This window comes from Thamnophis elegans, chromosome 4 (genome assembly GCF_009769535.1).
Source record: "Thamnophis elegans isolate rThaEle1 chromosome 4, rThaEle1.pri, whole genome shotgun sequence".
NCBI lineage: Eukaryota > Metazoa > Chordata > Lepidosauria > Squamata > Colubridae > Thamnophis > Thamnophis elegans.
Genome location: NC_045544.1, coordinates 100791245 through 100818790, shown reverse-complemented (window position 1 = coordinate 100818790; position 27546 = coordinate 100791245). Strand labels below are relative to the sequence as shown.

Sequence of the window (27546 nt, the reverse complement as noted above, 5' to 3'; positions counted from 1 at the left end):
ATAGCTTCATCTAGTGATTAAGGCAGCAAACCAGAACCAGAAGATTGTGATCTAGTCTCACTTTAGGCATGAAAATCAGCTGGGTGACTTTGGGTCAATCAGTCACAATTTCTCAGCCTGACCATCCCACAGGGTTGTTGTAGGGAAAATAGGGGGAGGAAGGAGCATTAGGTATGTCTGCTGCCTTGAGTTATATATAAAAATAATAAAAGTGTGTTAAAAAAATTACTCTGACAGAGTAAATATTACTTGGTATTTTCAAAAGTTCAAATCTATGCATTATACTACATATAATATTAGACATTCTGAACATTATAATTAGTTACAATACTAAACAAGTATACAGTAAGGCTGAAACTGATGAGTCAATGATTCTCAGGCCATTATGTAAATATGTTTAAAGTATTGTTCATAGCTAGGAAGAAAACAGCCAAGTGCCTATCGAGTTCTAACAGCAGGAGGTAGACTGTATATATGGAAAATTTATTTCTGTCTGCAATCTGGCAATGCTGACTCCATGAAATTCCATGCCTGGAGAATCCTGACAATATATTTCAGAGGTATCTAAAACATCACATCAACTCATATTAGGAAGACGGATCAAAATATTTCACATTCACTTTTTGCTTTCTCTGTTCAGTAAGTCAATAAGCATTATGTCAGATGCTTAATGGATTACCTTTGTCCCATCAGGTTTGGGAATTATGAATACTTCACTCCAAATCTGGATGCCAGTTGTTTCTCTCTCACACCCTCCTCTCCATGTAAAGCCAGTCAAAGGCTCACTATTTCCACCTACCCAAGAAGATGACTCCTATAACAGAACACACACATATACATATATATGCAATAATGTGAGAGGCTCAGGACAATCCTGTTAATATTGTCTGCTTAATTTTGACTAATATGAAAAACCTGTCATTACAAGTAGTCCTTGTGTTACAATGGCAACGGGGATCAAAATTATGTTGCTAACTGATGCAATTTAAAGCACGATGTCATATTGCATTACTTAGTAATGGCAGTGCCACAAACGCAGGACTGTGCTGTCACTAAGTGGGGGCATGCAGGTTGGCATTACGGAGTGCAGGCAGGTATCACAGGCAGCTTCTCTGGATCATGAGCATCACTATGGACTGTGGGAGGGCCAGCAGGGACCACTTCTGAGGCCATGGGCCAGTGGATATCATGGACAGCATTTCCAAGCATGGGTGTGTCAGCAGGTCTTATACTGCCAATGGAAAGTTGCTAAAATGAATGAACTCTGTGGGATCGTCCTCCATAGTTGGGCTCATTGGAAGAAAATATAGTGACAGCAACTTATAGGTGTTATTGTGACCTTCCCTGCCAGCTTCCCTGTTGACTTTGCTTGTGGGAAGCTGGCAGGGAAAGTCGCAAATGGCAATCATATCTGTGACTTGCTGCTATGTCATAATCGCGAGTTGGGCACCTGAGTGCCCAGATTGCAATCACATGACTATGGTGATACTGCAGTGGTTGCAGCTTCACAGACTGATTTAAAGTCCAGCTCATTAAATACGGTCAATCACAAGTGGTCATAACTTGATTAAAAATTATCACACTTAACTCACAAATTCTTCTAGTTCTATTTCTGGTCCTGTTTAAGAAGGAAAATTTATGACAACATTTTTTAATACTATTATACAAGGGACTCATGTCTCATAAAGTCTAAAAATTCAGCAACACGTGCAATTCACTAATGGGTTTTCCTATATTTGCTAATCTTTCCATCTTCATACTTCTCCCTATATTTCCTGCATTACTGACCCCAGAACCTGAAAAACATATCCTTCAGAGTCCTGCTGACACAGAGTCTGTCTCTTATCAGAAGAGACAGTCTATGGGTAAGTCAAAAGAAATGTAGTCTATTTTAAAATAAATAGGTGTCTGAATGGGAATAACGGTTTAGGTTACAGGTAATCCTCACAACAAAAGTAATTGGGATTTGAGTTTCTGCCTTAAGTGATGTGGCTGTAAAGCACAATGTCACATGGCCCTACACCTTAACAGAAATTCCAACATTCTCAGTTGCCACTGTTAAGCAAATTACAGATCATTAAGCAAGGATTTGCATAGTTACATCTTTGCATTTACAACATCCTGCCACTTTCTCCATTGACTTTGCTAATAGGAAAACAACAAAAAAGTGAATGGTGATCACATGACCACAGGTTGCTGCAATTGACATAAACATGAGCACTACTCAAGCCCATCCTTCAGCACCATCATAAGTTCAAATAATCATTGAATGACTATTGTCTTACCTGAAGGGTCATTTTCAGGGCGCTGCAAAGGAGAGTCCAAGCAAGGGTTAAATACAGCCAATCTGCCCAGAACTGAATTGAAACTTTAAGCCACGCCTCTGGTGCTGACTGTCTTCAGATTTTTTTCAATGAAGGCGTGGAACTGTTGCATGCTGAGATGTTCAACAATAAGTCCAAAAAACCATATCCAACGTAAGCACAAATCCAACTGGGACTACAGAAGACTGCACTGAAAACAGTGGAACAGGGTTGGACTCTCCTTCACAGCGCCCTGAAAATGACCCTTCAGGTAAGACAATGGTCATTTTCCAGGGTGCTGCTCTGGAGAGTCCAAGCAAGGGACATACCCAAGCTAAATGTCACTAGGGCGGGAAGCAGTCGCATTCAGGGTCTCTCCGCTGGTATGAATGCCCTGAAGAACTTGCCTCCCAAAAGCCCCTTCCACCGAGGCAAACTTGCCCAACTTGTAATTCCGAACAAACGGAGATAACAAAGTCCAAGTGGCTGCCCTGCAAATCTCCTCGATTGGCGCCTGCGTCGCCCAGGCTGCCGTGGTGGTGGCACTCCTAGTAGAATGTGCCGTGATGTGGCTAGGCACAGGTTTGGACTGCAGAACGTGAGCGAGGGTAATGCAGGCCCTCAACCACTGTCCGATAGTAGAGGAAGAAACCTTTCGGCCCTGGAAGGCCGGTTGGAAAGAAACGAAGAGCGATTCAAAACAACGAAACACAGCCTGCGCTTGACATATCTGTGAAGAGTCCTGCGGACATCGAGCATGTGCCAATGCTTCTCCCTCGGGTTCCTGGGATGCGGGCAAAAATCCAGAAGAATGACCTCCTGGGCCAGGTGAAATCATGAGTTGATCTTGGGGATGAACGTTGGGTCCAGCCAAATGACCACCCTCTCCTGTTGTATCAAACACAAGTTCTCTCGAAACGATAGGGATGACGCCGCGTAGAAGTGATGGCTATCAAAAAGGCGGTCTTAAAGGTCAAATGCTTAAGGCTGGCCGACCGAAGTGGTTCAAACCGAGGACCGATCAGGGCATGGAGAACAACGTTGAGATCCCATGAGGTATATCTGTGGACCACTGGGGGCCTCAGATTGGTTGCACCCCCCTTCAGAAAGCTACGGATAGTAGGATGACGCCCAAGGGAGGAGTGTTCATCGGGAGCAAGTATCGTGGAAATTGCGGCCACCTGACGTCGTAGAGTGTTGGGCGCTAGACCCTTGTTAAGGATGGACTGTAGGGACTATATCTTGAATCTCCGGTAAGTTATGTGATAATTTAATCTTTTTAGATCTAAGATTCCCTCCACCCCCAGAGCTTTTGGGGACCAGGAACAGAATGGAGTAAAATCCTGTTCCTTCCTGACCGGTGGAACCGGTTCTATGGCTCTGATGTCACCGAGATGCCTGATCTCCTGTTCCATGAGAGCCCTTTTGATAGGACACGAAGGAGTGGGACAGCGGATGAAGTGTCTGGGGAGAGGACAGAGAAATTCTAAAGTGAGACCCAAGCAGATTGTCTGTAGGACCCACTGGTCCAACGTGATCTGCTCCCATTGGGCGTAGAATAACTGAAGACATCCTCCTATGGGAGCTGACCAGTGGTGGTCACTTATATCTTTTTGAAAGGCCAGGAACCAAACCCCCTTCGAAAGGGACACTTGGAGAAATTCTGCTGGCGACCTCTGTCACGAAATGGCTGACGGTCCTGGGACCGGTCAGCCTGCTGTAAGTATGGCCGATAGAAAGAGGCGGAGCTGGTGGAAGGCTCTGCGTTCCAAAAGGGCTGCCTCCGGTAGGAGTTGGAGCCCTTCTGGTCATATTTCTTGGTGACCGATGGTATCACCTTCTTTTTGTCCTTATTTTCTACAAGGACAGAGTCCAAGACCTCCCTGAAAAGCTTGTCCCCTTTAAAGGGGGCAGAGACAAGCTTCCACTTGGAACGCATGTCGACGTTTCAGTGCCTGAGCCACAAGAGACACCAAGTGGTGACATTGGACGCCAAGGAGCCGAGGTGGCGCAGTGGTTAGGGTGCAGTACTGCAGGCCACTTCAGCTGTTATCTGCAATTCAGCGATTCTAATCTCACCGGCTCAAGGTTGACTCAGCCTTCCATCCTTCCGAGGTGGGTGAAATGAAGACCCAGACTGTGGGGGCGATATGCTGACTCTGTAAACCGCTTAGAGAGGGCTGAAAGCCCTATGAAGCGATATATAAGTCTAACTGCTATTGCTATTGCTAAGGCCCGGGAGGCAAATTTGGCTGCGCTCAGGGTGGTGGTGGTGGTGGTGGTGGTGGTGTACTCAGTAGCCACCATGATCTTATTGACATCCTGCCTTAATTTGGTATCTCTGGCTGGAAGTTTGGTGAGCAACTGTCTCAGCCAAAGAAGGGGAGTCCTAGAAAGGAAGGACACGAGGCGGACATTTTAATCGCTCAAGCCACTGCCTGGTGCGTTTTATGGAAGGTGTTCTCCGTTTTCTTGTCCTCTGCCTTGAGTCCCTTCAGTAAATCGAGGGGGGGGGGGTACAGAAGATGAGGTAAGGGCTGCCACAGGAGGATCAATGAGAGGTAATTTAAGCAAGTCTTCCAGACTGGCGTCTATCATGTACAACCTCTTATCATTGCTACTGGGAGTAGCAAGGGTGGCTGGTGGTCGTGCCCATTGCTTTTGAACCACATTCAGAAAGAGCTTGGGGACTGGCACTATCTCTTGGGCCGACACAGGCTCTTCACAGAGGTCCCAGATAGATCATCAGGATCGTTAGTCACCTGATCTGGGGGGGTAGACCCCAAGCGGGTCGAGATCTTTGCCTTATTCAGGATGGTTTTAAAGTTGACAAGCTCGAATAAACCCGAAAAGACAGGCCTTTTGGATGCAACCCCTTCGTCCCCAGAAAACTCAGGTTCCTGCCTAGGTAGGATGTCCTCCTCCTCCCAGTCAGAATCCTCGCTGGCCAGAGAGGAATGTGGAGACTGAGAAGGCTGGGTGAAGGACGCTTCTCTAGGAGCATCCTGGGGCTGAAGATGTCAGGTCTTGCGCGGGCGCTTGCCCCGCTGCAGCATGCCTGCCTCTATGCCCTAGGATATAGCCCTGTTAATGACCTCCTGCATCTCTGCTGAAAGGTTAGAGCCTTGGTCCTCAATGGGTCGAACCCCTGGGATGGGTCGAGGGGCTGGCTGCTGGGGCCCAAGGGGCCCACGGGAACAGGCCCTTCCTCCAGGTCTGAACGACAGGCGAAGAGATTGGCCTGGTCAACCATTGATGGACCTGGGGAAGCTGCCATAGGAAGGGAAGCAGTGGGAGAAAACTTCTGGCCCTCTTCATTACTATCGGAGATGGGCTGCCTCTGATCTGGTTGAACACCCATGGAGGGCTCCACTGGACACCGATTGGGAGGTTTGGGCCTGCTGCTGAGCTTTAGAAAAGTGCTTCTCTAAGGCCTTCTCGCGACGGATGACATCCTTATCCGGGCCTGATCCATGTTCGGGTCCAGGCCCAGAATACGGTTTTCTGCCTCTGATGGCTTCCCGGGCAGCCCTGCCGGCTTGCCTAGAGAAAGCTCTGGAAGAGGGCCCAAGCTGCTCTGAATTCTCAGGGATCTGATCTGCCATGGCTGAAAGGTTGGGGTCTAACTGAAACAGGCATGGACTATCTCCACTCACCATCTTCACAGTTGCAGACCGCGGACCCAAGCGCTCAGAAGAGAGACACAGAAGGTCTCTCCAGCCAAGCAGGAATACAGTGCGAGCGTTAGCAGCTCCCAGCACCTTGCAGGTCAGGTAAGGAGGTGACCTAAGTAAACCACGATCCTTTGCCGCACCAATCTGATGGTTCTACTAGCTTAGGAGCCAAATCGCCAGTCAAACCAGACAAAGAGCCTCCACGTGGCTACCTGCAATGAGTCAGGTGACCAGGCAGCTGCGGCAATGTGCTCAGAGGCAAAACTGGCAAAAACAAAATGGTGGACGGAACTTCCTGTTTCCCAAAATGGCTGCTGCACCAGTCATGCAACCCAAAATGGCCACCGGAACTAGATAGGAGCCCTGAAGAACTGCGTCAAACGCCGGCTTCTGCAAAGCGCAGATGGCAGCAATGGGATCTTCAGTGGGGGTCCACACTACAGCAGGGGTGCTGCGACAGCACTGGCATCGGCACTCCGACCCACGCGCCTCCCACAACAGCTACCTGTAGCCCTATGGCGCCCAAGCGAACCCAGGACACCAGGAGGGCCAAAAGGTGAGCAAATAGCCAAATTGAAAAGAAAGGAATTTTTCCTCACCAAGCCTGCTCGTAATGAACACAATTAAGGAAAATTTTTCCTACTTTAGCTCTAGGAGAGTCCAAGCAATCTGTAGAATTGGAGAGAAACTCAAAAGCGCGTCCATTGGACTAGCTGAATTGAAAAAAACTGAAGATAGTCAGCACCAGAGGCGTGGCTTAAAGTTTCAATTCAGTTCTGGGTAGATTGGCTGTATTTAACCCTTGCTTGGAATCTCCAGAGCAGCGCCCTGGAAAACAAGTGGCCCTTAAGGAACTTTTTTCAACTTTCTTTTCTAGTATGCTAGGAGTCTACAACAGTAAGAAACCATATCTCAGTACCATATAAACACTGTTCTTTCCAACTGCAGCTCTTATTTCCTAGTACCGAATACTCATATTAAAACATAAGAAGCATCAATCTCAATTTATCACTGAACTCCCATTTACCCCTTTTAAAAATTACTTATACTGCATTCTAAACTAAAATATTGCTTGTATTTCTATTATGAACAAACTATTTCATTTATTAAATCCATTCCATTTTATCTTTCAGAAGTAATTTAGAAGATCTGATCATTGCAATGGATTGTGAAACTGAAATTGGAAAAAATATAGTACTTTGAACTGAATATTTTCCACTACAATAAAGTATTACTTAGTTACAAGTTGTTCATGTGTAAATGGCATACTGTATACTGTTTTGCTTTTTAGTTCTAATGTATGGTTACCAACTATAATGTTAATTAATATAAACATTAATTAGCTATGTTAATTATATAAACCTCAAATTCCCTCAATAATGTTTAGAAATATGAAATATTTAGACATTTTGGAGCACAATAAAACAAATCTTAAGAGGAATACACTTTTGTTAATTATTCTCAAGTATAAATGTTCAGAAGTTCAGTTACCCACCTTGTTATACATATACCTAAGCATGAAATCCAAGAGAAATGATTTGCCTTTACGAAATGCACCAGCAACAGAAACTACTACTATGTTGAGGTCTCTTATATGTTCCTGAAGCAAGATTCTCTCCAATGCTGATTCATCCAGTTCAAAGTTGTGATCGTCTTCATGAGCAAGAACTATCTGTACTGGGCATGGCTTTTCAGGAATCGCTTCATCAGCATCCAAAGAGGCATTCTCTTCTGCATCCTCATAGCTTTCTCCTAGGAAATAACTGGATAATATTAGATACACCATTCTGTTTGATATCTTCTGTATGTATAAGAAAAATGAAATACAGGCTTCTTATTACTACTTTGTAGTATTGTTTTTATATATTTGCTAGTTAGAATATTTGCACAAGCCACACAAATTCTTCATTTCAACTGGATTCCCTCTTCCTATCATCAAGAGCTCAATTTCTGAAACCTGAGAAAAAATTCATTTCTACTTAGTAACTGAGTCTAATAGTATCCTAATTATACATTAAGCCTAAAACATAAAAAATGGCACCCCACACACACACTGAATAACAATATTATTCAAAACTAACTATCCCATGGATTTCAAAATTTAGAGTCATATAATTAGGATGTTGCCAAGTGAAACAGACAAGACTCTACAATCTTTTCAGGTCTAGGCATATTTAAACCAAACACATTTGAGACCTATTTCTTAATTTTACTGTGTATATGTATAAATACTATGTTGTGACCCAGATCCTGACCCAAAGCTAGTAGTACAAACCATTTTGACATAGAGAAATTGTGAAAACTTTATCATCATCCTCCTTAAAAAATAATCATTGAGGCCCTATATTTCCAATTGAAGCCCAGAGTCACCTTGACAGAGCATATAACTAAATGAACAAACATACAAATAAATAAATAAATATCTCCCTAATAGTCGTTTCTCACATGCTGTAACTTTGGGGCTTTAATTGTCTGGTATCATCTTTTTAAATATTGTATCAAGTAACTACTATCATGTTCCTGGCTTCTATAATAACCTGAATATGTATTATTATTTTATTTATTAAATTTACTTGTTGCCCATTTCACCGCAAGGTAATTCTGGGCAGATTACAATATTAAAATTATATATATATTGTGTTGTATTTGTGCTGATAAATAAATAAAGGGAGATTTATTTATTATTTATTTATCACCACAAATACAACACAAATGTAACAAAGGCAACAGTAAAAATATTGGGTTTCTGTCTGGATAGTCTCTTATGATGAGCCGATGGACAGAGAATGGAAGCAGTGAACTTCCTCCCATATTTGGGCATACCAGGGGTTGTGACTTTATTTATTTATATATATATATATATATATATATATATATATATATATATATATATATATATATATATATATATATATATACACACACACACACACATACATACATACATATACACACACACACACACACACACAAACACACACACACACACACAAACACACACACACACACACTTCGTAGATTTTCACGGGTGTAGGTATGCTGGTCTTGTTTTGTTTGGCAGAAAGAGTATGTCTATTAACTCTGCTATTTGCTGAAGGACTGCAAATATATCTGCACTATACCTTTTTTATGCCATTTTATTTTAATAGTGGCTAGCTAATAATATTTTGTTTTCCTAAAACAGTTTGAATCCAGGGATATTTGATCAATTATTAGCAGAAGCATTTAACTACTGTTTCAGGTTTATATAGCCACTATTCTAATAATAAATTCAACCATTGTTTTAGTCTTTTCATAGAAGTCTTTGCTCTAATTAACTTATGCTAAATAATGATTTTGGAGATACATACATACATACATACACACACACACACACACACAAACACACACAAGGTTTTAAAAATCTTAAAATTTTTAAATCTAAGCCGATTCTTTTGGGAAGAAACAAACAGTTTTGTTCTAAAAACAGTAACAATGAGAGACAATGTAGCTGTGATATCATTTTATCTATGAACATACCAAATATTTGTAAATTTCACCTCAAAGAAATTATTCAGATTGCAAGGTATCAAAGTGTTAGTATAGTATATAAATATAAGAAAAGGCATATAAGGCACAGGATGATTACACATCACAAGAACTGAAAACAATTGGTTTGGCTTATCCAAAGGGCTTTAAACTAAAACTGGAATGGGAAGGAGACCAATCCCAACCAAGCATAAACCTCAAGGCAAGCAATCAAGTGATGAAAAGAAAGGGAAACTCAAATATAAAATACGGGACCTAAGAAGCAAATGCAGAGTCAGAAATAAAGGATTCAGATGCCCGAATCTGATATACGTACTAACGATCAAAGTATGAGGAAAGAACAAGGAGGACTTGAAGTCCTAATACATGAGGCAAGTATATAGTAACATAGTTGCCATTACTGGTAACTTGGTGGAATAAAACCCAAAACTAAAACCTACTGCTAGAAGAATTTAAATAGTTCAAAAGAAACAGACATAACCAAAGAGGAGGTGAAGTAGCATTATATGTAAGAAATAACTACACCGATAAAGAAAAAGAAAAAAAAAAAACAACCAACCAAGAATGAAAACTTTGAATGTATTTGGGTTACTATAAGAGTGGGGGAAATGAAATTGCCATAGGTGTATACTACAGACCATGCAATCAGTAGTGGGTTCTGGATCCCATCGCAACCAGTATGCTGCGACGGGGCCATGTGTCCTTGGGCATGCGTGCTGTGCACGTGTGCGCACACCACCGCCCAGCGACACTCAGCTGCTCAGCGGAGGTCACTCAGGCCCCACATGCTATGCGCACATGCACAATTGGCCCATTTGCCTCAAAAAGCAGTAAGGAATGTGGACGGGTGGGCCAAACAGTCCACCATTCCGGTACGGTAGCCGCTGCTCCCAGCTACTACTGGTACGCCCGTACCAGGCCATACCTCCCAGAACCCACCATTACACCCAATGAAGCAAGGGAATAAATACCTTAGTTCAACCTAGAACTAAAGAGCAATTTCCTAACAGTCAGAAAAATTGATCAATGGAACAAATTGCCTCGACATTGTGAATGCTCCAACACTGGAAGTTTTTTAGAAGATATTGGACAACCATTTGTCTGAAGTGGTATGGGGTTTCCTGCTTAGGCAGGGGGCTGGACTAGAAGACCTCCAAGGTATTTTCCCATTCTGTTATTTTATTCTAAATATTTTTTGCTAATCAATTATCAATTGTACATTAATGTAATCAATTTACAATAGCAAAGGGGAACTTTATTCTGATATCAACTAGGAGACAAACTGTGTACAAAGTGGAAGATCAAACAGGTTTCTGAGAGCAGACAACTATATCATCGAAAAAATAAAGGAGGAAACCAGAAGGAAAGTCAAGGCACAGAATGAACTTAGACTGAAGTAATGCCAAAAATAATTTTAAAAGTTTCTTTCAACATATTAAAAACAAGAAAATTGTCAAAGAAACTATTAGTCCACAAGGGAAGAAGATGGAACTGAGGTAATGGATAGCCCAGAGAAAGCTAAACTATTTTATTCATTCTTTACATCTGTCTTTACGCAAAAGGAAAAAATAGTCCAACCTATCAAAAACAGTACTACAGAAGACAGAACAGAAATATAAATCAAAATAGGCAAGAAAATGATGAGAGAACACCTATTCACTTTAGACGAGTCAAATTGTCAGAACCAGATGGATCACATCCCAGAATTCTGAGGTGTGATCAAAGACCAAAGGTATTGTCAGGTATTGATGCCAGGTTGATTGGTCTGTAGTTTCTTGGATCCATTTTTCTCCCTTTTTGAAGATTAGAACAACTTCTTGTGCCATATCCGTCACTGGATGTTGGCAATCATGTTGGCGAGCCTATTGGAACTACATCGGCTTTTTTCATGCCTCTGGGATTTCTCTAGTGCGCCAACAACTTTAAAAGATTTTGTTCAGTGGTCCCACAATCACATCTGCCAGCTCTTTCAGAATTCTGGGATGTGATCAACCTGGCATCAATACCGGGAAAATCCTGGAAAAGATGATCAAGCAGCATATTTTCAAGCATCTAAAAACAAACAAAGCTATTACTAGACGTCAACATGGATTTGTTTAAAAACCCATGATAGACAATCTTATTGCCTTCTTTGACAAAATGACTACATTAGTGGATCAGAGAAATACTGAAGACGTAGTTTACTTAGACTTCAGTAAAGCATTTGACAAAGTATATTACAATCTGCTTCTTGGTAAGATAGAAAAATGTGAGATAGAGAGCATCACCACCAATGGAATCATAACTGGCTGACCAACTGCATTGAACATATAATACTCAATGGAACTACATCTACATGGAGGGAAGCATGCAGTGGGGTACCACAAGGTTCTGTCTTAGGCCCAGCATTCTTTAACATCTTCAAAAATGATTTAGATGAGGTGATAGAAGAAGTCATCAAATTTGCAGACGACATCAAGTTGTGGAGAATAGCCAATATTTAGAACATAGGCTCAAAATACAAAAGGATTTTGACAGACTTGAACACTGGGCGCTATCCAACAAAATGCAATTGTGGTGAAAACAACTACTGGTGACATGATAGCAGTCTTCCAATGCTTATGGGGCTGTTACATAAAAGAGGGACAGACCTATTCTCCAAAGCAGGACAAGAAAGATCCAATCTAGAATAAAGGAGACGCTTCCTGACAGTGAGAGCAATTAACCAGTTGAACGCCTTGTTTCCATAAATGGTGGGTGCTCCATCACTGGAGGTTTTCAAGAGATTGGACAACCATTTCTCAAGAATGATATAGGATCTCCCGCTCAAGCAAGAGCTTGGACTAGAGGAGCTCCAAGGCCCCTTCCAACCCTGTTATTCTATATTCTATGTTTTTATTGGTTGCTACTCACATGTTTATATTCTTTTTTTTAAAAGCATTTATAGGCCGCCCTTTTCCCTGAGGGGACTCAGGGCGGCTTACAATAATAGGGGGGGGGAGTGCAGGACAAAACACAAAAAGAAAATGTGAATAAAAATAATTAGCAGTAAAAACCCAACATTCATTCAACATTCGGGAGGGGCGAGAGTAAAGTCTTATCCCCAGGCCTGACGGGATAGCCAGATCTTGAGGGCTGTGCGGAAGGCCTGGACGGTGGTGAGGGTGCGGATCTCCACGGGGAGAATGTTCCATAGCGTCGGAGCTGCAACTGAGAAGGCTCTCCTCCGAGTAGTCGCCAGTCGGCACTGACTGGCGGATGGAATTCGGAGGAGGCCTACTCTATGCGATCTGATGGGACGGAGGGAGGTAATCGGCAGAAGGCGGTCTCTCAAATAGCCAGATCCACTACCATGGAGCACTTTATGAATGGTAAGTAGGACCTTGAAGTGCACCCGGAGACCAACAGGTAGCCAACGCAGCTCACAGAGGATCGGTGTTATGTGGGCGAACCGTGGTGCGCCCACAATCATTCGCGCGGCTGCATTTTGGATTAGCTGAAGTCACCGGATGCTCTTCAAGGGCAGCCCCATGTAGAGCACATTGCAGTATTCCAGCCTAGAGATCATTCCTTGCCAAATGGATGGAAGGATGGATTATCTGTTTCCTTTTCAAAATTATAAGAGATGTTTTCTTTTAATATTTTGCTTGTAAATTAACTATGTTTTTATTTTATAGTTAAACCAACTTGTTACTAAATTAGTCCATTAAATTTGATAAGCAATGTTTCTAATGTTATTTTATAATAATAAATTTTATAATAATATTTTTAATTTTAAAAATAGTCGCTGGGAGTAAGGCAGTATATAAATGTAATAATTATTACCATTAAATAAAATATGAAAAGATAATGTCTAACGCTTACTCAGCACCTCTGCTTTTATAGCTCAGTGGAATTTTATCAAGACAACAGTTGTTGAGGATTCACCATATCTAACAGGAGTGCACTAGTTCAAAGTTCAGCCAACAACTTCCTCCAAAAAAAGCTAAATCAGATCTAAGGAGGAGAAATAATTTCAATAAACTGACAACTGATTCAATTACCAGCTAGCTCCTACCCAGGGTAAAAAGCACTGAGATTAAAGAAAGAAAGGTTTCAATGCAGCTGGGTATGTTGACTGAGTGTGAAGAAAGAGAGCATGGGTTTCCTCTAACAGCAGAAAACTAAATGAAATACTGGCATCTTTCAAGTGTGTTGGTTTACAATTCTCAGCATATTGAACAAGTATTTTAGATGGAGTAGTAATTAAACTAAAATCACTTCAACAGAATGAAAAGTTCTGTTGGCTTCAATGGTAACAAGCTCCTTCAACTAATTCCAAACCTAAAATGGAATATGGTTGGTCTCATAGAAAAAAAATCCAGTCACATATTCCTAAAGGTAAGCACAGTTCAATAATAAAACCAAATAAACAAAAAAGTGCTAGGCCAGTGATGGCGAACCTATGGCACGCATGCCACAGGTGGCACGCGGAGCCATTTGACAGGGTGCGCGAGGCACTGCTTTGTCAGCTGGCCAGCGCACATGCGCCCGCTGGCCAGCTGAGTTCACCCTTTTTTAAAGCTATTTTTCGCCCTTCCCAGACTCCAGAGGCTTTGTAGGAGCCTGGGGAGGGCGAAAAGAGCTTTCCCCCCCCCCCGGAGGCTTTATGAGCTTCCCTGAAGCCTCCGGAGCGCAAAAAAACAGCCCTACAGGCAAATCGGAAGTTCGGGGATGGACTTCCCATTTGCTCGGAGGGTCGTTTTGACTGCTCCTGAGGCTTCAGGGAAGCCTCCTGAAGGTCCCTGAAGCCTTCGGAGCGCCCAAAACTACCCTCCGAGCAAACCGGAAGTGACTTCCAGTTTGCTCAGAGGGTCATTTTGACTGCTTTGGAGGCTTCAGGGAAGCCTCCTGAAGGTCCCTGAAGCCTCCGGAGGGTTTCTGGGGGGGAGGCTGTTTTCACCCTCCCCAGGCTCCTATAAAGCCTCTGGAGCTGGGGAGGGTGAATAAAGCAGGCAAAAATGGAGGGGTCACACCTGTAATGCTTGCATGCGCACTGCAGGTGTCGCACATTGCATTATGGGTGAGGCATGCCCACTCACGACCCCCCTGCATTCCCCCACTTATGGCCAAAAAGGTTCGCCATCGTTGTACTAGGCCATTCATTGTTGGATAAATTTTATGAGAGGTTAGATAGCTACCTCGGATGTTTTAATTTGGATTCTGCACTGAATAGGAGTCAGGATTCAATGACCTTTTTCCAGTTTTAAAATATTGATTCCAAAGGTCAAAGAATCATAATGTTAGCCAACTCACTATCTTTAGGACAATGTATGATATTATGGAGCAAAATACCCCATGAGAAAAACCAAATCAAGCTGTTGTAGAAAGCAAACTTTCTGCTTTAGGAGGCCAAACTTCCCTCAAGTCTTTCTTTTCTTTATCTTCCAAGTAATGCTGACAGAATAATAATCACTCAGCACCAGTAGGAACAGAGGCGCATTTTGTGTTTTTCTATGAAATGAAGATACAAATAAGTGCATTAAGTTACAAGGCTTAAAACATTTATAGGAGGTCCCTAACTTATGATCTCACTTGAGCCCAAATTTAATTGTAAATCACTATGATTGTAAATTGAGTTACTGTGTGACCAAACTTGAATTTATAACTTTTACAATGTTGGTTAAGTGACTCATAACAATCATTAAGTGAACCCTGTGGTCATTAAGTAAATCACATGGTCATAAATCCAAATTCAGCTAATCCAATGGGAATTTTTATGCTGGAAATGGCCACAAATATTGGAATATGTGATCACATGACCACAGGATATTGCAATCAGTTAAAAATGTGACTCAGTCCCCATCACTCAAAATGTGATCACATGCCCACTGGGATTGTGCAGCAGTCAGTTAAACAATCACATGATTTTTAAGTGAATCACATGATTGTTAAGTAATCCAGTTTCCCTATTAATTTTGCTTGTTGGAAGCCAGGTGGGAAGGTTGCAAATGGCAATTACATAAACCCAGGAAATGCAGCTGCTGTAAATAGATGCCAGTTGCCAAGAGTCCAAATTCTGATCACTTGACTATGGGGATGCTTAAAGGCCCAGATTCAAATCTGTTTTTTCAGTGCTGTTGTAATGTTGAACTGTTGCTAAATAAATGGTTATAAGACAAGGACTACCTGTAGAAGAAAAGATGGCTTGTAAAAATAGAACACCATGCAGAATCTATTGGGATAAATGAGTTGATTATTCCTGTTGGATTTTTTTATCAATGGTTTCAATTTCTTAGATTTATTCTTTACTAGACAAACTATGACCCTTAGAGTCATATTTTGAAAAAAAGTTAGTGCAGTCTGAGTTGGCCAATTTGAGCTACCTTGATTCAAAATTGTTCTGGTATAATAACAATCAAGATGTAGCAAGGCAAATAATAGTTATAGCAGAAGAAAGTTAACGTTTTGAAATGGCCAAATCAAAATCCTAGCCTTAATCCAATAAAAATGTATGGAGAGACTTGAAATGAAGTTAATGCAAGGAAGTCTGCCAACATGCCTGAATTGAAGCAGTTCTATAAGAATGAACAGGCTAAAATAAAATAAAGTAGATGTGCAGGAATAATCAACAGTTATTGGAAATGTTTAGTTGCAGTTATTGCTGTCCAAGGGGGGCATACCAGTTACTAAAGATTCACAATTTGCGTTATGCACAAATATTCAGCTTTGGATCATTTTCCTCAATAAAAAAGTATTTTTAAACTCATTTGTTTAATTGGTTCCTCTTTATATTCCTTTAGGACTTGTGTGGAGAACAGAACAAGTTTTAGATCATATTTATGCAGAAATATTTAAAATTGAAAAACATACACAGCCTTTGAAGCACCATTGTAGCTACGGTAAGGTAGAGCAGAAATAGCTTAATTTTTTTATTCTTTTTATTTATTTATATTGCACATCTCCTAATTATTCATCTTCTTCAGAGAGGAGTTCTGAGCAGTGTACAATCCAAGATGGGGAGATTGGCAGTTGTTAATAGAAGAATTCTCGGGGGCCAACCAGGGCCATGACTGTGTGGGCCCCCGTGTCCTTCACACACAGCTACACTTTGTGGAAGACCAAAAAATTGGAGACTTCCCTCACCTCTGAGGATAAAACGTTGCACAATGAAGTGACAATGGCAGAAAAGGCCTTCTTTCTAGATCCTGCCAGTTGGAATTCTTTGACTGACAGGGTCTGTAGCATGCTTTCCCTGCCTGAATGAGTGTGACAGGCTAATATGATGGGGTGAAACTAGTTGCATAGTTAACTTGGTCCTATTCTGTGTAGGCTTTATAGCTAATAACCAACATCTTGAATTAACCCTAGAAGCAAGCTGACACCCAGTTCAGTTTCTGTTATATATGTCCTTCTTTGGGCAGCCAGTATAGCTTGTGTTCTGCACCAGCTGAAGTTTCTGGAAACTTTTTCAAGGGAAGCCTCATGAAGAGTACAGTATGCTTCTACAAAATTGGTTGGTTTTACAAATAGCCCTTGACCAGTTGCTTAATGACTGTTCAGTGTTACAACAGCCTTGGAAAAGGTACTTTATAGCCCATAAAGTAGTTTAGGCAATCTTAAAATTTTGCACTGCCCCATCCCACAATCACATAATTGCATTTTGGGCACTTAGCAACAAGCTTACAGTTAGGACTGGTTGCACTGCCCATAGTCAAGTGACTTCAATTTGCAACATTTTTGTCAAGTTTCTGGCAAAAAAAACCAAACCTGTTCCGGGAACTAATTTGTTTAATATCACATGATTTGCTTAACAACCATGTAACTCAGACTTATGACTGTGTGATTTACTCATTGACTACCATAAAACAGTTGTAAAATTGAGTCCATCAGATAGATGTCTCAGCTTATGACCAAAACTCCAGTCCCAATTATGGTCTTAAGTCGAAGACTACTTATAACTTACCCACAAAGAAACTAAGCAGAGCAAAATAAATTAATGTTTTATTTTATTGTTCCTTATGGAAGAAATAAAGGTAATCCTTGACTTATGACCACAACTGAGACCAAAATTTCCATTACTAAGCAATGTGGTCATAAAGCACAATGTTACATGATCACATCCTGAGTGATGACAGTCTTGGCAGTCCCAGTTACTACTATAACTCCAGATGTGTAGGTTAAGCGGAAAGTGCAAGAAATCCCAAGTAAGAAGTATGAGGGTGTAACGGAATGGGCGAAGCCCTGCGCAGGTCATGGCCAACCTGGAGGACTACTGCAAAGTGACACGAGCTCAGGGAGATTGGAGAAAGAATATGCTGCGACTCAGGAATGCTCCAGCACCATAATGCAAAGCTGCTGCACCTAGGAAGCCCCTTCTTTTAGTTTCCATTCTTTCACCTGCCCTCACTTTCAACATAGAAGAAACTTGCCCCTTCTTGTATGTCACAGCCTTTTAGACAAGTTTTTGTAAAGATGCTACTTAAGTTTCTTTGAAACTAAGAATTTTCTTTTAATTAATAAATGCTGAGTTTTTCAGACCTAAAATAGAGAATATTTTAAAAGTCATTGCCATAGTTTTGAACTGGAACCTGAAACAAGTTGAAATTTAACCCAGTCAGTTGAAGCTTTTGAAGATCACATAGCCTCTCTCCAAATATACCGTATATACTCGAGTATAGGCCGACCCGAATATAAGCCGAGGCACCTAATTTTACCACAAAAAACTGGAAAAGTTATTGACTCGAGTATAAGCCTAGGGTGGGAAATGCAGCAGCTACCGGTAAATTTCAAAAATAAAAATAGATACCAATAATGTTTTTGAATATTTATTTCAAAGAAAAACAGTAAACTAGCGGTGTATTCAATGAAATACTTCACTCACCTCATGATGCTGATGTCCCGCTGTGATGATGATGTCCCGTGCAGCCGCGGGAGCGATGTCCCGCCTCCTATGACACACGGCACAGTGATTCCTATCATTGGATCACTGTACCAGAGGAGGTGGGACATCGCTATGTGGCTGCTTGCCATAACAAGGAGGAGGTGGGACATCGTTGCAGAGCGGCAGGAGGGGAAGGAAGGGGAATCGTAAGACAGCCCTGCATTACATTAGAACGTGAGGAGGGGGGATGGTGCGGTGCGCGCTGCGCGGCAAACTGACACAGAGGGAGGGGAAACTCACAGGGGCACTGGGCCATTCACGAGTGTCACCCAGCGGCATGGCCCCGCCCCTTTTTCTCCTCCATTTCGGGCAAATTTTTCACTGACTCGAGTATAAGCCGAGGCGGCTTTTTTCAGCCCAAAAAGTGGGCTGAAAAACTAGGCTTATACTCGAGTATATACAGTAACTAACATAGATTGCATGGCATTAGTCCATGTATAATCAAAAAATGCAATGGAACTAAGATATATGCATCCATAAACTAATCTATAGTCCCTGACACAGCTGGCACATCAGTCTAAATGAAGCCAAGAGACACCTGGCTATAGCTGTTACTTAAGAATCCAGGATTAAGTTCAGACAGATCAAGGAACAGCAGAATAGATACAAATCCTTTTAAGAGTATCATAAGCTTGTTTCAAAGAATTAGGCTAATATACAATTATCTGAACATAAGCACATTACTTCACCATTTGCTGCTTAAATGAAATCAATGCCTTTAATCACATATACTGTTAGAAAAATTATTTCTGCAAAATATATTATATATGGACATATATTCCATGGGAAGTTAAATGATTAATCATGGTTATTTAATTTTGCTTACATATGTTTTTATGAGGACAGAAATGGGGTAAGAAACAATTAAAGAATGCAAACTTATCCAGTGGACAGATTCCTACAATCTTATTCTTTATCTAATTAATTTTCATGACTTACTCACAGCAGTCATGTGAACACACTGTTGCCAAAAACCAAGACCTCTGTTTTTCAGCAAAACCGCATCCATAACAAACCACTGTATAAAATCTGAATTCTTTGGTACACATTTTTAAGGATTATATGGATTATACTGCTTGATAATGTAACTGTTTAATTGCAAGTACAAGTAATCCTTGACTTAGAACAGTTCATTTAATGGCCATTTGAAGTTATAACGACATTGAAAAAGTGACTTATGATTGTTTTTCATTATTATGATCATTGTAGCATCCCCTTGGTCACATGATCCAAATTTGGGCACTTAGCAACTGGCATGTATTTATGATGGTTGCAGTGTCCCAGGGTCATGTAATCCCCTTTTATGATCTTCTAACAAGCAAAGTCAAAGGGGAAGGCAGATTCACTAACTAACTTAACAATTGTAGTTATTCGCTTAACAGCAGCAAGAAAGGTGGTAAAATGGGACAAAACTTACTTAACAAATGGCTTACTTAACAATTCTTGGCTCAACTATGGTCATAAGTCTACCTGGATTTCATTTGTTATAATAGTTATTTAAGTGCATATATTTATGCAGATGGAAAAATACTTTTATTTAATGAAATATTTTCACTGGAGACTAAAACATACGAAGAACGGTTGCAGGAACTGGGTATGTCTAGTTTAATGAAAAGAAGAACTAGGGGAGACATGATAGCAGTGTTCCAATATCTCAAGGGTTGCTACAAAGAAGAGGGAGTCAAACTATTCTCCAAGGCACCTGAGGGTAGAACAAGAAGCAATGGGTGGAAACTAATCAAGGAGAGAAACAACTTAGAACTGAGGAGAAATTTCCTGACAGTTAGAACAATTAATCAGTGGAACAGCTTGCCTCCAGAAGTTGTAAATGTCCCAGCACTGGAAGTCTTTAAGAAGATGTTGGATAGCCATTTGTCTGAAACGGTATAGGTTTTCCTGCCTAGGCAGGGAGGTGGACTAGAAGACCTCCAAGCTGCCTTCCAACTCTGCTATTGTATTGTATTGTATTGTACTTAAGAAATGAAAATGTTATTTAGACACATATTCTGAGCAAAAAAAACCCACGGGAGCTAGAAACAAGGCACCAAGCTCTCAACTGGCCACCCTTGATTTAATACTTGCAGCTAACATTAAAAAGTTCACAAGCCAAGAGAAAAAGATCTCTCAAGTGCCCAATTTATGTGCAAGGTTCAATTGACAGTCATAGACAAGCCTTTCCTACCAGCTGACTTCATGTAGAATAGCAGGCCCAATATAAGAACTCTATTTAGACAAAGGTTTTAGAAATAACAATGAAGAATAGACTAAAGGTTTTTATGTACTTGCTTTACATTAATAAATTCTAGTACTTTTGAAAATTAAAATGTAATCCTGTACAGTTCTTCCATACCATTGTATTATAGACATTGGTATAAAAATACTAGATGTATGACCTACTCCTCCTTTCCAGCCAACTTTATTCCAGTTTTCTTTCCCCTGGATATTGTTCCTCTCCTTCATATGCCCTAATTTCCCTCAGTAGTGATTTCTAAACTAACATTAACTTATTCTTTAAAAAAAGATTTAAGTTCCTAGGCTCTGAAGCATAATAACTTTACTAATAAGCAGTTTTTCTAAGAAAAACTGGCTAAGAAACAATTATTTCTTTTTACATAGCACAGAGATAGATGACTTGCAGCCTTTGAGCTCTGTGCAGCCCTTGAGCTACTTTCATATGATCTTTGGACTAATTTCAAAATCTTTATAGAAGGGAGCAGGTCAGACTTCCAGTAAAATGTATCTGTCTTTTCTTTAAAGCCTGGCCGGCCTCTAGGAGAGGAAAAAAGGACATTAATTCTCAAAAGATAGTACTACAGAAAAAGGATTCACTCCTGTTTTAGAGCAAAGTATGTAAGTAAATACAGTAAACAAGTGGTAGACATATCAGCTTTTCTCTCTCACTAGGATAACTTATTAAAGGAACTTGAAAGGATGGATTAGTTAGCTAGCTCTGCTGGACCTCTTAGTTTTCATCATCAACTGTTTATTTTTAACTGGCCTGATCAGTACAGGACCAGCTGCATATGTCTGTGTTGGTTTTAATTAGGAATCAATACAGGTGTCAGATCTCTTAGGTTCATCTGGTTTCATATCTTAGGACAATAATTGATGAATTAAAGATAGAAAAATGATACAATCCTGAAAAAATATAAATGACTTTGGCCAACAGCAAACCTAACTGATTTATTGTATTCAGAAATTATGGCTAGAGCAGAAAACTACAGGTAGGCCCCAACATGAAACTTAGTGACCAAAATTTAGTGACCGAAGTTACAATAGCACTAAAAAAGTGACTTATGACCATTTTTCACACTTACCAGCTTTGCAACATCCCTATAGTCACATGATCAAAATTTGGATGCTTGGCAACTGGTTCGTATTTATACAGTTGCAGTGTCCTGGAGCCATGTAATCACCCTTTGTGACCTTCTGACAAGCAAAGTCAAAGGGAGAGCCAGAATCACTTAATTCCCATGTTACTAATTTAATGACTGCAGTGCTTCACTTAACAATTGTAGCAAGAAAAGTCGTAAACTGAGGCAAAATTCATTTAACATCTGTCTCACTTAACAACAGAAATGTTGGGCTCAATTGTGGTCATAAGTAGGGGAGTACCTGTACTTTAGAAAGTTTTTCGAACTTTCATTAAAAATGAGTTCTACAATCTTGTGGTATTTTAAATTTAGTTCAATTCAAAGTAAAAAGTGGCATAATATAAAATTTCAAGACAGCAAATTATTTTCTTAAATCTAGATAACAGTACTATTTATTTTGCCTATATTTAATAAACCTTAGAGGTTTTCAAATTCGGAAACTTGATTCCTAAGAAGATAAATAAATTTATCCAACCACTTTATGAATAAATTAATGCTTTCATTGACATAAGGGCTGGACAAGAAATACTTTTAATTAAATGTCATGTTATAATACCAGTGTTAAATAAAACAATTACAGAATTGTACAATTTAATTTTCAAATACTTATTTTATAAACAAAAATATTTATTATATGTTTTGATGGGATGAATTATCTTGCTTACTTTTGCTGAAATCTGAATTTTATTTCTTGTTCTGATCAATTTGTGATAATTGCAAACAAACCCTGAGTCACAGAAGAAAGATGTCACAAACTTTTATCAGCATTGTCATTGAATTGATTTTTAGGATTGGGTAAGAAGTTTTCTGAAAGTACTTTAAAATGTTTCCATTCTGAAAAGCCAAACATGTAAAAAAATGGTTTTAAATATTGACTTTCACTATTAAAAAGTCATTCCAAAGATTATGTAATTACCAGCACACTAGTGAAGATACATGACATTTCCGAGAGAAGCAATGCACAGTAACATTTGTTATCATAATTTAAATGATTTAGTTGGCAGCTTATACATTTCTTGCCTCTACTAAAAAAAGAGGCTGAAAATTGATTTGTAGGCATAACAATGCCACAAATTCCAACTTTGACTATCATGTCTGGAACAAATCTGTAAAAAAATCCCTACACATTGTTTCCAACCCAGTTTTGAACTTCTTACTTTATAGAGGAGAAAACAATTGCTAGCCTTGTTTTCCAAAACCCATAAACATTGAAAGAATTGCTATCTCCTCTTATACATTCTATGCAATACTTAGAATAGCATTTAATAATATCTGGGAACTTAATTGTTAAACTTTATTGAAAAGTCAGTCTCGTTTTTAAGACAGCCTATACATGTGAGCTGAGCATAAGTTTACAAATACTGTCTTTCTAAATAAAACCATAAATGCAAATTCAACAAATTTCCATTAAGTGAAACAAACTACATTCATAGTATACTACTACAAAAATATATATTTTAAGGGAGCTAAATATACCACTACAAATTTTCTTAAGGGAAAATACTTATAAAAATTGTATTGATCAGGAATTCTATGATGCTTTCAAAAAATTCACTTCAATTAATTTACTATAGGACAAAAATTATACTGAAATGTTATCTAACTTACAAACCCTACTGTCAACTCAGTATCGTTGTCACATTTATTTATGGAGAGATATAGAACAAGCATTATACAAGCATATTTCCTTAGCGGCTTGACAACAAATATGTATACACATTTATCACATGAATACAAAAGCAAAATTTGACTACTTCCCAATTTCGACCATTTTGGTTGGAAAAAAATAAAGCCACCAGTTTTTAGTTAAAGTCCACATGCCTCTCTGTCTTCTATTTCATGCAAAGATTACCACAAGCAAACTGCAGAAACCAGACACAAAGGAGAAACATTCTTGGAAGTATTTAAAGTAGGTCATATAGGCCAGCTGTAAATGATACATTCAAAAAATCCTTTTATAAAATGCTGCAACCACCATTATCAGAGTTGCCAACCAAAAGATATTTGCTTTAAATAATTTGTTCCTTTCATCAGACTTCGCTACAATATTTTAGCACTGTACAGTCAAGCACCATAATTTACTTGTAATACATTCCACCGCCATATTACATGATAGAATGCACTATGCACTAGAACCAATTATGTCCACTATTTTATGTTGATTATTTATATTATTTTCCATACTATTAAATAACAGCATAAAGCCTATGTAAACTCAGCTGTCCAACCAAATTCATTCTAATTACACACTAAGAGAACATGTTCTGCATGCAAAGAAAACCTCAAGTTTGATCACCCATGTCTAGGTAAGACTTGAAAGCCTGAAACACTGGTGCTCCCAGTCTAATTCAACACAGCAGTGACACTGAGTAGGCTCTTGAAGCTATTTGCATGTACTCAAGAAGTAAGTACTCATGAAAGCTGCAATCGAACAGGAATCATGGACCAGCCCGGCCCTACCACGTGGGCCATTATTGCCTTCTTTCACTCCTTTGACACACGCTAGTTGATGCTTGCCACATAATATAGCTCGGAGGCATTGCAAAGGACGCCCCGCTCCGACTTTAAGTAGCTATAGCGAAGACAGGAAGGAGCCAGGCATATTTCACCAATTCCTAACCCACCCTTCGTGGGTATTGAGATCCCTTCTCCGTGGATCACTGATCGAAAAGGCTCCCCCGCCCCCTTTCTATCAAGTTCACAGCGCCCACGCTTGCCTGTTCCATGCGTTGTTCTTCCACCTTACAGTGGCGAAGCCCAGTGGCAAAATATATGTCACGGCGCTCCCCTTCACCACTAAATAGGCCAACGAGACAGTTCAACGTCTTTCCCCCACATTGCAGCAGCAGCAGCAACGGCGGCCGTTTGCCACACTGGGTCACTCTGCCTGCTGGCTTCTTCCCTCTCTCTCAGCTTCTCCGTCTCTTGCTACCTACCGGCAGAGTCTCCACTCAAGGACCAACGCCCCTCTCAGAAAAGACACCTAGCCACCCACCTCCCCCACGGGGAGTGGGACGAGGCCTTCTGGCAACCTCCCGCTTCCTAGTCCTCCGCTGCGTGAGAAACGGCCGCTCCGTAGGGAGAAGGAAAGACTGAATTGCTGTCTTGTCGTTCGCCCAGGCGCTGCTACAGCAATTGGCGCGACACCCGCCGCCCGCACGCGGAGACCCCCGAGGGAAGCGATTCCTGCCCTCAGCCGTTACGGTTAAGAGAAGCCTCGGAGAGAAGAAACGCCGGACTCTAGATCCGTCGCCTGCCTTCAACAGGGATGCCGGCGCTCCTTTACTGAAGCAGGCGGTTAGTTACCTGTCAAGTCCGGTTGAAACCGAGGCTGTTCCTCCCGCTGCCCATACCGAGCCGCGTCTCCTTCCGCCATCTTGTCCAGGTTTAAAATTAACTCCCCGTGACGTCAAAACGCCGCCGCGAGCCTTTTATCAACTGGCACAGCGCGGCGGCGACGCTGCTTAGGAACGGAGAGGGTCCTAGCGCCGTCTGCTTCACCGTCGCCAACGACTACTTTTTGAGCGCGATAGTGCAGACACGTCTTCGCACTCCCGAGTTTTTGTCAGCGGTTTGCTACTTCCCATAAATCAGCCACATGGGAAACGTCACACATATGGAAACCACTTCGAAGTCATGAACTTTCTCGGAGAAAAGGGGTGGATGTAAACCTGACGAAACGGCAAAACAGAAAGTACTGTTGCTGTCAATCCAGAAATATACAGAAAGGGAATGGCATTAGTAATTGGTTTTCTGTAGATTGAAGAAGGAGTCAAGCTATTTTACAAGGCACCTGAAGGCCAGAATAGGCATAATGGATGGAAACTGGCCAAGGAGAGATTAACTAGAAATATGTAGGAACTTTCTGATAGTGAGAACAATCAACCCATGGAACAAGCTTGCCTTCGGAAGTTGTGAGAGCTTCATCACTGGAGACTTTCAAGAAGAGATTGGACTGCCATTTGTCAGAAATGGTGTAGGGTTTCCTGCTTGGGTGCTGGGGGGTTGGAGTAGATGACCTTTAAGGTCCCTTCAAACTGTTAATATGTAATTTGTATGCATTCCTTGAATTGAAGAAGGCTGTATAAATTTTGCACAGGGGGGCTTACATAACTCGACAAGGGTATGAATAGGTTGCAATCATTCAGTTCTTCCTGATACTATCTGAGCAGGAAATGTTGCTGGAATCTACTCCATTTCTACCTTACAGCAGGTTCATCTAGACCAGGCCGACAACCGATCAAAGATAAAAGTTCCAATTTCCAGTAGAAATTTAAATAAAATGTATTTGTTCATTGCATGGGGGTGAGGAAGATTAGGAAATTGTTCCTGTTCTTCCACCCCACCGCTCATTTGACTTTGCTCAGGGGAAGGGGGAGGGAGGCTGGGGCAGAATTAGTTTGCAGAAGGCAGGGCAGGGACATAACAAAATGGGTTTGTTTCTTGGAAGAGTGTTCCATGGCCAAGGCACTTTTCCTAGTAAATATCGTGACCATTGTTTTCACCTTTCCCACTATATGCTCAAGGAAACTTGTTTTCCCTCCTAGAACCCATCGGGTTATCCTGGAATTTGAATGTTGCAGTTTTCCCAGTTTGAAAAGTTGTGGTCTAGACCACAGGCATTTTCATGTTTTCCTCCTGTCATCAAGTTGGAGGAAAAATACATTGATACAGATTGTGATAATTTATTGAGCCTCAGAAATGGGACTGGGCATGTCTGCTATCTGATGAGGTTCATTGTATGATTGAGAGCAGCAGTTGTTTCCCAGACAATATTTCTTCTCACACTCAACAGCAAGGAAAAATGCCAGTCACTAGCTTGTTGTGGGAAATACCAATTTAATAATTTAATTAGAATTATGGACATATCAAACTCTTGGTCTAGATGTTATGGAGGATCCAGAGATCAATATTTTTCTTAGACATAAAATTTTGTCAGGATCAGTCATTCAAAATCACCATGAGATTTTCTCCTGGTATCAATAGTACAGAGGTGTGTGTGAAAATGTGTGAAAAGTTGACAGGTACAACTGCTCAAAGGTTTGCTACTTTTATAATGACAATGGTAGACCAAAACTTCTAGTTAGTTTCAGTGCCTGCTTGGCTGGGCTACAGCTGAAAGTTGACAGATATGCTGTTGTTCACACTAGGAGTTAACAAGAATAGAATTTGCTTCTATCTGCCCACGCCAAAACTGTTGACATTAAAAATATCAGTTGAAACTAGTGGAAATATTTCAGTGTAGAATAAAAAAGCATTCACTTGATTGCAGCTGCAAAGAACAAAACTTACCACTTGAATTTAAGTCATATTATTTCAGATAATAGTAATAACAATAACAATAGGAAGCTATTGACAATTACATTGTTGAGGACCATCAATGATATTTATTAAAAGATGAGAACATTTCCCTGTATTACCAGGAAATCTGAAGCTCAGCACTTGTCTATATGGCTGCCCTTTAGGGAATAGTTTTTATTTCCTTTGATCCTGCCTGTGACATACAGATCCTTTTAAAATCTGTACCTTTTGTAACCTGGTGAATAGAGCCTGAAATCAAGCAAGAAATTCAGGAAAAGGTTTCTTTCTGCACACTACAAACTATTATATACTACTAAAACTTTCGTGCCTGATTGTTTATTGAAACCTTCAATTGGCAGAAACAGCGTACAAGTAGTCCTTGACTCAACCATAATTGAGCCCAAAATTTCTGTCACTAAGTGAGAAGTTGTTAACTGAATTTTGCCCAATTTTACAACCTTTCT

General features: G+C 40.6%; 1 protein-coding gene across 2 annotated transcripts in view; it reads right to left on the bottom strand.

Moving 5' to 3' along the window:
* The window catches only part of ATL2 (atlastin GTPase 2), a 40727-nt gene extending 15533 nt beyond the window's left edge, over positions 1 to 25194 (bottom strand). For both annotated transcript variants that reach the window (XM_032215764.1, XM_032215765.1), the window contains exons 1-3: positions 25088 to 25194; positions 7473 to 7729; positions 680 to 814 (exon numbers count right to left, since the gene is read on the bottom strand). In XM_032215764.1, the coding sequence (XP_032071655.1) occupies positions 680 to 814; positions 7473 to 7729; positions 25088 to 25157 (462 nt within the window). In that variant the 5' untranslated portion in view covers positions 25158 to 25194. The remainder of the gene's footprint in view (positions 1 to 679; positions 815 to 7472; positions 7730 to 25087) is intronic.
* Positions 25195 to 27546: the final 2352 nt, after the last annotated feature.